General features: G+C 48.5%; 1 protein-coding gene across 1 annotated transcript; it reads right to left on the reverse strand.

The window, feature by feature from the left end:
• Positions 1-981: 981 nt before the first annotated feature.
• ETV3 (ETS variant 3) lies at positions 982-11,722 on the reverse strand. The gene is made up of 4 exons (XM_026073841.1): positions 11,319-11,722; positions 10,095-10,332; positions 7,539-7,654; positions 982-4,945 (listed from the first exon to the last, which is right to left on the reverse strand). The coding sequence occupies exons 1-4, from the start codon at positions 11,362-11,364 to the stop codon at positions 3,750-3,752; spliced, it is 1,596 nt and encodes a 531-aa protein (XP_025929626.1). The 5' UTR covers positions 11,365-11,722; the 3' UTR covers positions 982-3,749.
• Positions 11,723-12,430: the final 708 nt, after the last annotated feature.

The following is a 12,430-nucleotide window of genomic DNA, read 5'->3' on the forward strand; positions in this document are numbered from 1 at the left end:
CAAGAACTAAGCTAAAAGCGTATGTGCTTATTTAAAAGGTTTATTTAACTTTTTAATTTGAGGTAAAATACTTTTTTTTTCTTTCAACTTCCATAACAAAATACAGAGCTATCAGATACCCCTGGAAAAAATATGTATATTATACATATATTTCTATAACATTACATCATATATATATAATATATATATGCAAACTTTTTTTTGAAGACTTTATAGAAAGTGGAACGTCTAAAGGCACTGCACAATGGAGTATTTAAAGACTACTTTACATTTTTATGTACATATACACACACACTTTTAATCCTGCTTTCAATGGACAGACAGCTCAAGCTAACAAATTCACTGCTCATATGTGTATGCATCCATACTAATCCCTGCTGAATCAATTCTAATAAAGTCAAAGAACATGCCTCATGAAAAGTGATTTTTTAAAAAAAAATTTCTATTGGTAAATACTTTCTCCTTAAAAACACTCTAAAATCGAACTTTTTTTTAAACAATCTGATTACGAGTATCTCAAACCAAAAGAAGAAATCCATTTTTTAAACCCACCAGGATCCATAAGAAAAGAAGAGAGGAAAAAAAGGTTACTTTAAAAACAAAAACATAATCATGGAATAAATAAAAAACAAGGGACAACCAAGCAATGGGTTTAACCTCCCGCAGGTGAAGACGGCGACACGATCTGCCACCGTGGTTAATGCTTCTGGAGAGGGGCTTTTTCTTTCTCTTCACCCGCGGCGCCGGGAAGATGAAACCCCTACGCGCAGCGGGACATGAGCAGCCGCACAAGTCTCCCAGTCAGGACAGTCTTGCAGAATCCTCGTCCACGGGACGGGCACAGGTTTGAAGGGAAGAGGGAGAAATCGGATCGTTTTTAAGCTCTGGAGCGTATCAAGTCTCAGGGCCCAGCCATTTTTGCAAGACGTGGTTGCCGTTATGGGTAGATGTGTGGCTAATCTTCCCTGCCCTGCGTTGATCTTTTTTTTTTCCCCCAAAAGAATCTTGGATTGCAGCTGGTTGTCCGATTAAAGTCTCTTTCCTACAGATTCTCTATGGCTAAACAAAGCAAAAATGGTTTAAACATTAACATGCTCTTGATTAATTAATACAGGTGGACGTTGAGATTTCAACCATTTAAACTTTACAAGTTTAAATATTTTGGCACATTGGAATATATATATTTTATTTAAAATGTATTTATAAGCTTCCTCCTACGAAGCTGCTGCTAGGCAATGTGAAGTCTGGTCAGGAGGAGCCCCTGCCCTTGCACGAAGGTGACCCCCTGAGCCAGCGGGGAGGGGGGTACCGCTGCCCAAGGGGGCCTTGCTGCCCCCTCCTCCGAAGCAGAGGACATCGCCTGGAGTCAGACGTACCCAGCGGTCACTGGTCCGTTGTCCTGAGAACCTGAGTCCTTTATCCCTGAACTTGGAGCTCCCGGTTTGCAGTGCAATGGCTATGAAGAAACCCCCGGCCCAAAAACCGACTGCGAACTTTTAAAGCCAAACGACAGTTCCACGTAGTCAACTCTTTTTTTTTTTTCCTTTTTTTTTTTAAATCCTTAAAGAAGTGCGAAAAGGGCAAACTTGTACTTCCCCCCCCACCCCCAAAACGGAAGCAGCATCCACGGACTCCGGCACTTGGGTACGACGGGGGTGACGATATGCATCACTGATCTGAAAGGCCTCGTGTTTCTAATTCCTGAGTTCACACTGACATCTGCTGGCCCTCTCCCTGGGGAAGGGTGGTCCGGAACGAGGGGCTCCTTCCCCCCCACACACCCCTTTTTCCTCTGTGCTTGGCTCCAAATTTGGAGGTAAATCCAGGTGCGAAAAAAGGCAGCCCCGCGGGCTAGCGGTTACAGGCAAGAGCTGGGAGCTAGGAGGTCCGCAGGTTTCAAGCCCGCGGCTTCGGACACATCGCAAAGCGGGAACAGCGCCGCGGTGCCGACGCCGCCACGGAGCGGATCGCGACCCCTTCCCCAGCCTCCCCGTCGGGGATACGGCTCCCGCGTCGCCTCTCGGGCGGTCGCCTCCGAGCGGAGCCTTTCCCCTAAGGACCCTCCTCGTACTATGTACAGGTTTTTTTTGTTCCGACGGGGCCTTAGCGGCGTCCCGACGCGCCAGCCCCGATCCGAACGGGCGAGCCGCCATCTCCGTTGCACAGACAAAAGTTTACATGCCTAATAGCGTATGCAAATAATATTGTGCTCACACGCTCCCTGCCCTCTTACAACAGTAACTAAGTCCTCGGTTAAAGAAATCTGCCTGCACAAGCTACTCGCCTAAAATTGCATGAATAATCAACAACACTGTAGATACAACTCTATCCCTGTGGAGATCAACTGTTTTTTTAAGTTCCTTTCAAGGAATTGTTAGAAATTCATCCCTATATAGCGGGAGAGAACCACATTCCTTGGTGTAATCCGGAACCTAAGTTAATTATTCTAACGAGAAACGCAGCTATGTAGGGAAATAGCAGATTTATAGCAAATACAGCAAGATTTACACAGCAAACTCGAGAGCAGCTACCAGCGCGCAAACTGCTCCCGTTCCCTCCAGGATCAATCCGCCCTCTAGAAAACGTACTTCCGAACCCCTCCTGCGCGTGCTCTGTGCCGGCGGACAGAGGCACCGCTCCGAACGCCTGACCTATTCCTCCACTTCCACGCAACTCGGTGCTTCTGCAGCCACCGCGCTCGGCTTCCTCTCAGCGCTCCGCCACACCACAACATCTAACACCGGCTAGAAACCCAACCTTGGCCAAATGCGTCTGGCTCTCGTACAAGCTTCTTCTGTCAATAGACCCTGATCACATAAAGTGTACACGTAGTTAAGGCATGAGTCAAAGTGATAGGGGAACCAAACAAAGGAAATAAGATTTAACAAAGCTCCTGTCATTCCTTCTCTATGAACTCACCACAACCATTTCAGTGTTAATCTTCCAATCACTCCCAACTCCACCCATACAATTAGGAAAAAAAAAAAACTAGGGTACATTTTAATGCGTATATTAAAGGCATTAGGTTTTTTTTAATTCCCACCCCACTCCCTTCCCTGAAAGATTCTATAATTTGCTCATGGCTTCTGCAATATTTCAAAAAGGCTAAAAGAACAACTACYGTATCTCGAAGCACTACCAAGATCTGCTTGTCAGGAACGCAGCTCGTGCCGCCACTGCTGCTTTTCGGCAGCATCCCACCTCACTGACGCCAAGGTGACCTTCCGATTGGTGTCTTTCCGCAACCTATTCCATTTTAAAGACAGTGCAAATGTTCCCTCTCCCCCTTCCCCCCCCACCCATCCCGAAATACAGACAGCTTCTGACATTGACAAATGTCACATCTCAAATTGTCAGGAAATCCTCTCCCACCATCACACCAGACTCCATAAAAAAGGAACTAGATGAATTCAGAGATTCCTGCTGCTATAAATACTAGAGCATATATAAAATAGATTATGTCTGGAGTTCCTCAGGCACGGTGGAGGCCTCAACAGCTCTGGAGTTCATGCAAGGTCTGAAGCTCGCGCACAAAATGTCAGCTTCCCTCGCCTCTCCTGATCAGAACAAGACAATCGCGTCTCACCTGCAATTCAACAATGAAAACAGAGAACACAAAACCCTAGTCTCTAGAATTATCAAACCATTCTAGCCCCAGCCCCCCACCCTCCCGCCCCCACGCTCTGCAACCTTGCTACATAAATACACAGATGCTTTCAGTACAAACGGGCTGCGAGGCTCTCCCGCGCCTAGGTGTCGGACGCAGCCGTAGCCGTCATGGCCTTGGGTCCCGCCACGAGGTGCGGGCTGCCCAGCACGCCATTCCAGTGGACTCGGCCGTTCTGGCGCTCCTCAGGGGCGTCCGCCTGCCGGTCACCATTCCAGCGGCGCTTGAGACGCAGTTTCGGCGGCATCAGGGCATCCTCTCTCTTCTCCTGAGCCCCTAATTCTCCTGCAGACTCTCGGGATGACTTCTCTCCGCTGCCTTCCCCTTGCTCCTGGGATTCTTCAACTGAGAAGTTGACTTGCGTGGATGCTGATGGTGCTGGGTGCCACGATGGGGCAGCTGGTCTGGCAAATATAGGCCCTTTCTCCTCTTCCAGGCTGGTGTTGGGCACCGCCATGCTAGAGCCTTCCTCCTTCTCACTTTTTTCTTTTCCTTTCACTGGTGGCTCTTCACATTCTGCTTCCTTGTCCATCGAGGGCTCAACCTTGACCCTGGGAGAAGGAGTAGCTAGCTGGGGGGCAGTCGACTCCTCAGCGCTTTCCAGTCTCTCTCTGTTTTTGCGCCCAACAGGTGGAGGCTGTAGCTTAATCGGGAACTGGGGCTGCTCCTCATGGGGCATTTGGCACTGTAGTGGTGGAACCATGAGCCCCGGATAGCGGGGGAAAGTCCGCGGACTCAGATGGTAGTTGAAGACAGAGCAAGCTTGTGAATGCAGGTAGTGTTTCATTTCCTCAGGGTTAAAAGAGAAGCAGCTGCTACCTGTGAAGGGGCTGAGACCCGGAGAGGGGCTGTAGGAGAAAAGGGTGGGAGTCAGGGACAATGCAGGAGAGATCGGGACGTTTAAGACCCCGCCGCGCCCTGGCAGAGGGGACACGGCAAAGGGACTGTGAGGATCCGGGTAGATTCCAGGCCTGGTGAAGAGAGGAAGCATAATATCTGGCTTGCGCTTCTGGTGATTGACGCTGCCAGTGCCCACCGCATTGCGCGATGCCATGAGATCCACGCCGCGGCGCCAATCGGAGGAGCCATCCTCCAGCTCTGGCATGTCGGGCTTCCTCTCGCCACCGTCGTTCAAAGCTTCTGGGTTGGATGGGACCAGGGACCCACCAGAGAAACGACTGGGCTGGGCATCTTCAGTGGGAGAGTGGCTGTCCAGAGGTGGGAAATGGAAGCGGGACGAAGCTGTGGGGACAGGAGGGGCGCTCTGTGGCACGACACCTGGGGCAAGAGGGAAAAAAAAAAAGGTACGAGAAAGAGAGAGTTAAGACTCAGTTGCTTAGGGAGGTTAAATCGCAAGTAAAGAGCTGCTTTTTGGGATGCACCTGGAGGCATTTGGAAGCCTAACACAAAAATACCATACGCTATCAACAACACAGCAGACGATTAGATGGGAGGTGCCTTTCCCATCAGCTCCCTTCCCCTGCATAGCTCCAATCTCCTCTACCCGCCTCCAAACCTTGCCACTGCTGGAGATCAATCCTCTTTCAGCTCCCAGCAGAGCTTTCTCGAACCTCTAGCACCACTGAGCTAACTTCCACTATTGGATGCCCTCCCCCGAACTCTTTGCTCTGGTTAAACCAGATGATGTTCAAGGATGGTGTGTTATAAGCACTATTAAGCAATCGAGCTCTAACACCACAAGTAGAAGCGTCGCTGGTAAACCTCAAATTCTCAGGATGGCACATGGAAAGTCACTGATTTGTGCTTTTCTGAGAAGACATTTTCTCTCCAACATTTCTGCCAGTAATACTGCTAACTCTTGCTGGCTCCTTTTCCCCAACCTAGCAAATCAAACTTCCACTGCCGTGCCTGCAGAGCTGCTTGTCTAAAACTTGCTCTTGTGTCATTAGCCATATTGAGGCAAATTCTTCCACCTGCTTTCTCACCTCAACAACACGCCAGTTGATTCAGACTCTTTTCACTTCAAAACTACGCGAGTGAGAGTCAAAAGAAGAAACCTGATTCCAGTGCCCCAAACAGGTTTGATATCCCAACCCCCATCCCAGCCAGAAGGAAAGAAAACAGGTTGTAATTAGACAAGTGCATTCCAGTTCTCCAAACTTCTTTTTTTAAATGCATGCCCCAGAGATAGAAGGGAGTGGCTGCAAACAGGGAAAAGGAACAGCAGTGAGCAATATTGAGCAGGAACTGCCCAGACTTGTTGCTGCAAGTAATTATAGATTTGCAGTGCAGCTTCATACTACATCTTACACCCCCATGCTTTGGCTAAGGACTCCTGGAGAATACATTTCCTTCTCCCCACTGCCATAAAGGCAACATGTCCCACACAGGTGAAGCAGAATTCCTTTATGAATATTTCAGTTCTTCCAGCCCCATCTTCTGGGTTATTGCTTGCTTAGAGGACAAAGCCTTTAAAACACATTTGTGCTCTTTCCTGGCTGCAGCTCCCCAGGGGTGGAGATGGATGCACGGTGGTTGAAGTGCCAAGATCTATGAGCAGTCACTGCTGTATGTAGGCACAGAATACATCAGCACTGATGAGAAATACTCTTTTCTACATATAACCTGTTATGCTCAGCTGCTGGGATTTCAGAGACATCATTCGGTCTCCACTTCCCCTATTTTCTCCCTTCTCGACAAATCTTCAATGCTTCCCCCAAGGCTTTCTGCGAGAGGTGAGAACTAAGCGCACAGTGCTGTGAGAACAGCTGGTTCAGGCCGCTCTCAAGTCACGATTTCTTTGCGGTAGAGAGTTTGCAGTCCAGGCCCTTACTGTAATGACTTCCAGAATTTTTTTTGATGGACTTGATTGCCATTAATTTTCCTCGTTGTGTGGCAGCTGTTCAATTATGTAGACAACCACCACAGCTGTAAAAATCTTGCTATGGATGGGGGGGGGATTTTTTTTTTTTCCAGCAAGAGGGATCTTATAAACAAAGGACCCTCTTCCAGAGAAACCACAGCATTAATGCCGACTCCAGGACAAATCCAGCATGAACTTCTGCTACTATGCCTGGCAAGAGACTCAAAGGCCTCTTAGAACAAGCAGGGAACACTTACGCTCCATTCCCAAATTCTTTTTGTTATCCTGAACGTCAGCATGCAGTTCTGCCGCAGGGAGAATCTAGACATACTTGTGATTTTACTCAAACTCAGACTAGTTACTACTCTTCTCTGGAAACTGCTCTGTACTCACTGTTAAATTCCTCTGAATTCCAGATACAATTTGGTTAAAAAAATTTTTTTGATATAAAAGGAGCAGAATTGCAGCAAACACAGGGCCTCTGCAGAACAAGAGAGGAGAGCCATCTGCTATTAAGCTGCAAACTTTTTGATGGTGCTCACATGTACGCCTTGCCATACACCTCTAAGCTCTTTGTCAAGAAGAGTCACATTTATATGGCATTGTAAACTTATGTGGCGCTTTACAAACATGTGAGGCAAGGTTCCTGCAAGAGAACTAAAACCTTCTTATCACAAGGACACCCCCCACCCCGAATAGCAAAGCCAAGCAAACCCACAACACCAATAAAGACAGGCCAACAAGCAAGCTCAAATAGGAAACCAGAATGCCTTGAGTCTCCCCTGAAGACAACCACAGATGCGTCTGTGACAAACTGAGGGAAAGAGCATTCCAGATAAAGCTTTATCACAGTCCAGACATTCCCACCACATTAGCACTGATTGCCCCGGCAGAGTCTTTCAAGTGTAAGAGATGGCTGATAGTGGAATCTGCAGGGACTGCTCAGCCTGTTCTAGCTCCAATCCTGCGCAGAGGCGCAGCACCGTGTTCGCCGACACTCCACACACCCTGCGGAACCCTTGCAGGAAGCCCCAACTCCAGACTTACCATTAGGGCGAATGTTAATGAATGGATAGTTGGGCATCACCAGTTTGTTGAAGTTGAACTTGTAGGTAAACCTTTTGCCTTTTGTCTTGTGAAGAATCCTCTTGTTGTAATAATATCTATTAAAAAAAGTTTAAAAGACCTGTCAAAGCACTTGGCGATGTGTTTAAAAGTCTCATTTCTTTTAATGCTGTCAACACTCAGTGTTTACCAAACCCACCTTTGACATATCTACAAACATGAAGTTACTCAGAACTTCTTTATGAATACAAAAAAATACTAGTTGATCTGAACGTTTCCAAGCGATAGCCATTCCTTTTATAAGACATTCTTTGTCAGTAGATTTCAAACTATTTTACAGGTCACTGTATTGTTTCTTAGAACATAAGGGAAAAGGTGAGATTCTAAAGGGAAGCGAAAGCTGAACAAATGCCCAGACCTGCCTACACATGTTGTCACCCCTGTCCAACCTGGGATCGGTGACACGGGCTGGGGGTCCTGTACAAGCGTCCCACACTTCGCTGGCACTATCTCCCTATTTCTGCCTCCACAAGCGCACTATAGGTAGTTAAACAGGGACTGCTTCTGAAACACTATTACTTCCTGTTGGCAGCAGCTGTAGCTGTCAGGTCAGTGTTACGGGACCAAGAACAAGAGGGGAAAAATTCATATGACAACCTCTATTTAGACACACGTTCCCTTTTCTCAGGTTGTTCTGCATCGAGGCTTTGGCAGAACAAAACCCAGCGCAACTACAGAGCTGGAAAAAGGATATGTGAGGATAGAATTACCTAAACACCCTCACACTGTTTTTTTCCTTCAATCTTCAAGGCCCAGGATATCTTGACAGACAGTGCAGTGTACAGGACACCAGACCGGAGTTCAGGAGAGCTGGTTTCTGCTGCAGTCTGTCACGTCCTTGAGCAGGTCACTTCAGTTTACCCATTAGCACCTTAGGATTCAAAACACTCACTTGCCTTTGTAGACAGCTTTGATTAGGGCTACAGAGAGGAGGCACGCAACAGCCAGCACTGATCCCTAGCCAGCCTCCTTCCTTCACTCTCGGGCCTTTCAGGGAGCAAAATGAAAGCCGAGTGCCGAACAACTCAGCCCTGGAGAAAGTAAGTATAATCACCAGGGCCTCCTCCCCGCTTACACCACCATTACTGTTTGTCCACAGCCTCTTAGCAGTGGTGTACAAACAAAGGTGTTACACACCGATCATCACCACAATTTTCTATACTTAGGAGGTGGGTTAATACTTGCTTTCCGTTGCCACAGAACATGCCAAACAGAGCAGCGCTGGCTCTTAGCAGAAGAGGGTAAAGACCAGAGGCTGCAGACTGAAGTAGCTGCTAATGTCTGCAGTGCTCTTGCCCTGCTGCTGTCATACTTGGCATCAAGGTGCCAAGGCATGATCAGCGTTGGCAGGTGGAGAGCACTTTCCACTCCCATGCATCAATTACAGCGTTGGTGCTATTAAATTTATTGTTTCCTTCCTGTTCCATTACGGGACTGTTGTGTTTGCTACCCTGTTTGTCTTTGGCAGCTCCACCCAGGAGGTATCAGAGGGTGTAAGGCAGCGAAGTCCATGTTATAGACAGCGTTAATAATGCCAGAACCTGTCAAGAACCTAGTTGCTTCTGTAGGCGACAGGCCCGGTCCATGCTGAAATACTTCGCAGGACTGTTAGTTTTTCACTGACCCGCTTCAAAATACATAGCAACAACTGAAAAAACTCAGCAACTCTGGAAAGGTCTATATAAAATGGCGCTAAGTTTTACTGAAGGATTTAGAATTACGAAGCGCGAAGGCAGGAATACTCGGCCCGTGTCTAAAACAAAGGGACACTGGTGGCCAGAGAGTATCCTTAACTCATGGGCAAATTCATGCCATCGGGGCTCAGGAAACCAAACCCAGGTCCTTGGAAAACAAGGCAGCAGTTTAAAGTAATCACAGCGCACTCATTCTCCAGAATTCCCCACCGCACAAGGCGAAGAAGTCTGAAAGGGCTGGTGAAAAGCGACTGACGCTAAACCCAGCTACCCACTAGGAACCGGCGCTGAACCTTGTAAGGATTTAGCAGTAAAGAGGCAAGCGCAAATTATGTTAGAAAGGGGAGTTGCTTTCTCTGAAACTGTATCATTGATGGCGTGATAATAGAGTAACACCTCTGGTTTCCTCCCACGCCTTCATTGCTCAAGCCAGCATCAGCAATGGAAGCTGAGAAGAAAGACAGAAAAGCTCCCCGGAAGGAAGCCATCCTGATAATAACAACCTGAACTATAAGCGCAAATTTATGTTATGACGCTTCACCACAGGACACAGAACACGTCACTGTGAACTGGGAATTCCCTCTTGAACCTCTCTAATCACGTCCAAGTACAATCAGACCTAATTAACAACAAAAAGTTGGAAACAAAACTCTCAGAGATGCAGGGGCAACCAAATAGGGGGTAGAACATCTCGAATCAGTCACACAAATGAACCAGGGAAGGATGGCTGGAGCGTTCCTCATCAGCCTAACAGACAATCATCTCCGCAGAGACTTCTGCTCACCTGAGAGCTCGGCTCAGCTTGTCGTAGTTCATTTGTGGTTTGCATTTTCTCCTGCCCCACAGACGCGCTACCTCGTCGGGGTCCTTGATCACAAACTCCCCGTACTCGCCCTGCTGCCAAGCAATGACATGGCGAAATTCCTCCTTCTGCAGGAGCTCCAAGATGAAATGCCATAACTGGATCTGACGGGAGCCAGGGCTGGACTCAGTCTTGTATGCCCACTCCGGGAAATGATAGCCTTGAAAAGGGCCCCCCAAAAAATAAAAATCAGACAGCAGGTTGGAACCACAGAGCTCACAACTGCCAAGTTTTAATGCTGGGAACAAGTGCCTTCAACATGTATTTATAATGTTCTTTACAGAGCAGGACCACAGAGCACCTCCGGTAGCTAGGATTCCATCAAGGGTTAAGAGTAGAAGCAAAAAAACCCCAGCTTTCTTACTCTAGCTTTTTACCATCTTCCTCATTTTACCCCACTCTCCTTGGAGAATCCCAAAACAAAAATCGTAAAATTGAAAGGGACATCAAAAAAATAGGAGTGAGAAATACTGGAAAGGAGCCCCAACACTTTAGATGTCACTGCAATTTGAACTCTAGGTGTCCCATAGCAGACAAACCATCCGCATCTCAGCGCTTGGTGCCCTGATTTTGAGGTGCGCGTGGATAGCTCTCAGCGACTCCGGCTACCCAGCGTTTCAGTGTGTAACACCCCACCCCAGACCCAACCGCACTGACAGATGTTTCTGAACGACTGCCAAGCTCAGCTTTGCCAGAGGAGTTTCCCAGCACAACTGGGAAAACATGAGGTTTTCCAAATCATCACTGGCACAATTTTAGGTTCGAGAAGCATGAGAGGCCAAGTCACACCATGCTCGAATGGCATCCGCATCGCTGCTGTGGGCTGTGACTGAAGCAAAAGCAGTCACAAGCCATATTACTAGGGGGGAGTCTAACTCACAGATCAAAAGATTTAAAAATAAAACATTTCTAGGAATATTTATTTGCACTCTGTTCAAAACCAGAAGTCTCAAAACAGTAAAAATCACTGATAATCCATCACCACTTGTTTGATCAATTCTCATTTACACATAGCTTTTGCCAGTGTAAAAGAGCTTTTAAAAGAGGTGGAATTAATCCTGCCTGAGCTCCTTTATCCTGTGAAAAGAATTTGGAACAGCTGAAAACCTCAGACTTTAGACTTCTACACTGCATGCGCTTCCTTACCTCCTCCTCCTTCTGGTTTATCCACAATGCTGCAGCCTGCTTTCATTTTCTCCCTCCTGCTGACTGCGAAACAGAAGGAAATAAGCAACAACTATATCAATATGCCATTATCGCAGGCGGCCCTTTGAATTCCGTTCCTTCCTGCAGAAGGCTCCTTTATCCGAAGAGGCCACCTCTAACTGTAATCCTGCCAATTCCAAGGGATGGCACCCACGGTTTCACTGTTGCTGGTGGCCATAATCATCTGCGTCTGCCTTTTAACCGCGCCATGAAAACACAGTGTTTAATATTTGCTTCCCTTCTGCCCTGCTATTAAAGCGTGCAAATGAAACACTGCAGCAAGACGGGACCGTGAGACAGACAAAACAAGCCAAACACAGTTTGTCTTCTGTTACTAGACAGGCTCCAGTGCCAAAATACACAAGCGGCTGAGCTCACCCAGATGTACCAGCAAGAGGAAAAAAAATTCCCAGCTCCTGATTTCCATTCCAGAACGCACATCTGATTTTAATTTCTTTAGGTAGATTAGGCCTGTTTTAAGAACTACCTGCGCGCGCTTTGCTTGGTCAAACAGACGCAAGCGAAGCCTAGCGGCCCTTTCCCGCGCCCGGGAATATTCAGCTAGCAGGAAACAAACGTAGGGAAGCGTCGTCTCCGGCAGCGCTCAAGGGGAAAAGGGATTCAGAAAGCCCCGAGGCCGCGCCAAGTCCCGCACGTTCAGCGGCGCCGGTAACAACCAGGTGACGGACAAGGCGCTGTAAGAGCTCCCGGGAGGGCTGTCGGGGGAATCCTGCGCCCTGCCCGCCCTGGGAACCGGGCCCGGCGCCCACCTGGCCCCGGGAGGGGCCCGGTACCGTTTTGTCCCCGCTGGGGTTTCCTGCTCGGCGCCGCCGCCGCCGCCACCGCTTTGAAGTGCTAAAACTATGTAAATGGTGGCGAGGAGGAGCCGAGGCGCCGCGGCGCCCGGCGGCTCCCGGCTGGCCGCGGCTCCCGTTACAGCCTGGCGGCCCCGGGGCCGCCTGCAGCCCTGCCCTGCCCGCCCTGAGCCGCGTCCTGCCCGGGCCTGCCCGCCGCCGCCGCCGCGGGACCGCCGCGCCGCTCCCTCCCTCCCT

Source organism: Apteryx rowi, unplaced genomic scaffold (genome assembly GCF_003343035.1).
Source record: "Apteryx rowi isolate R43461 unplaced genomic scaffold, aptRow1 scaffold_379, whole genome shotgun sequence".
In the NCBI taxonomy this organism is placed as follows: domain Eukaryota; kingdom Metazoa; phylum Chordata; class Aves; order Apterygiformes; family Apterygidae; genus Apteryx; species Apteryx rowi.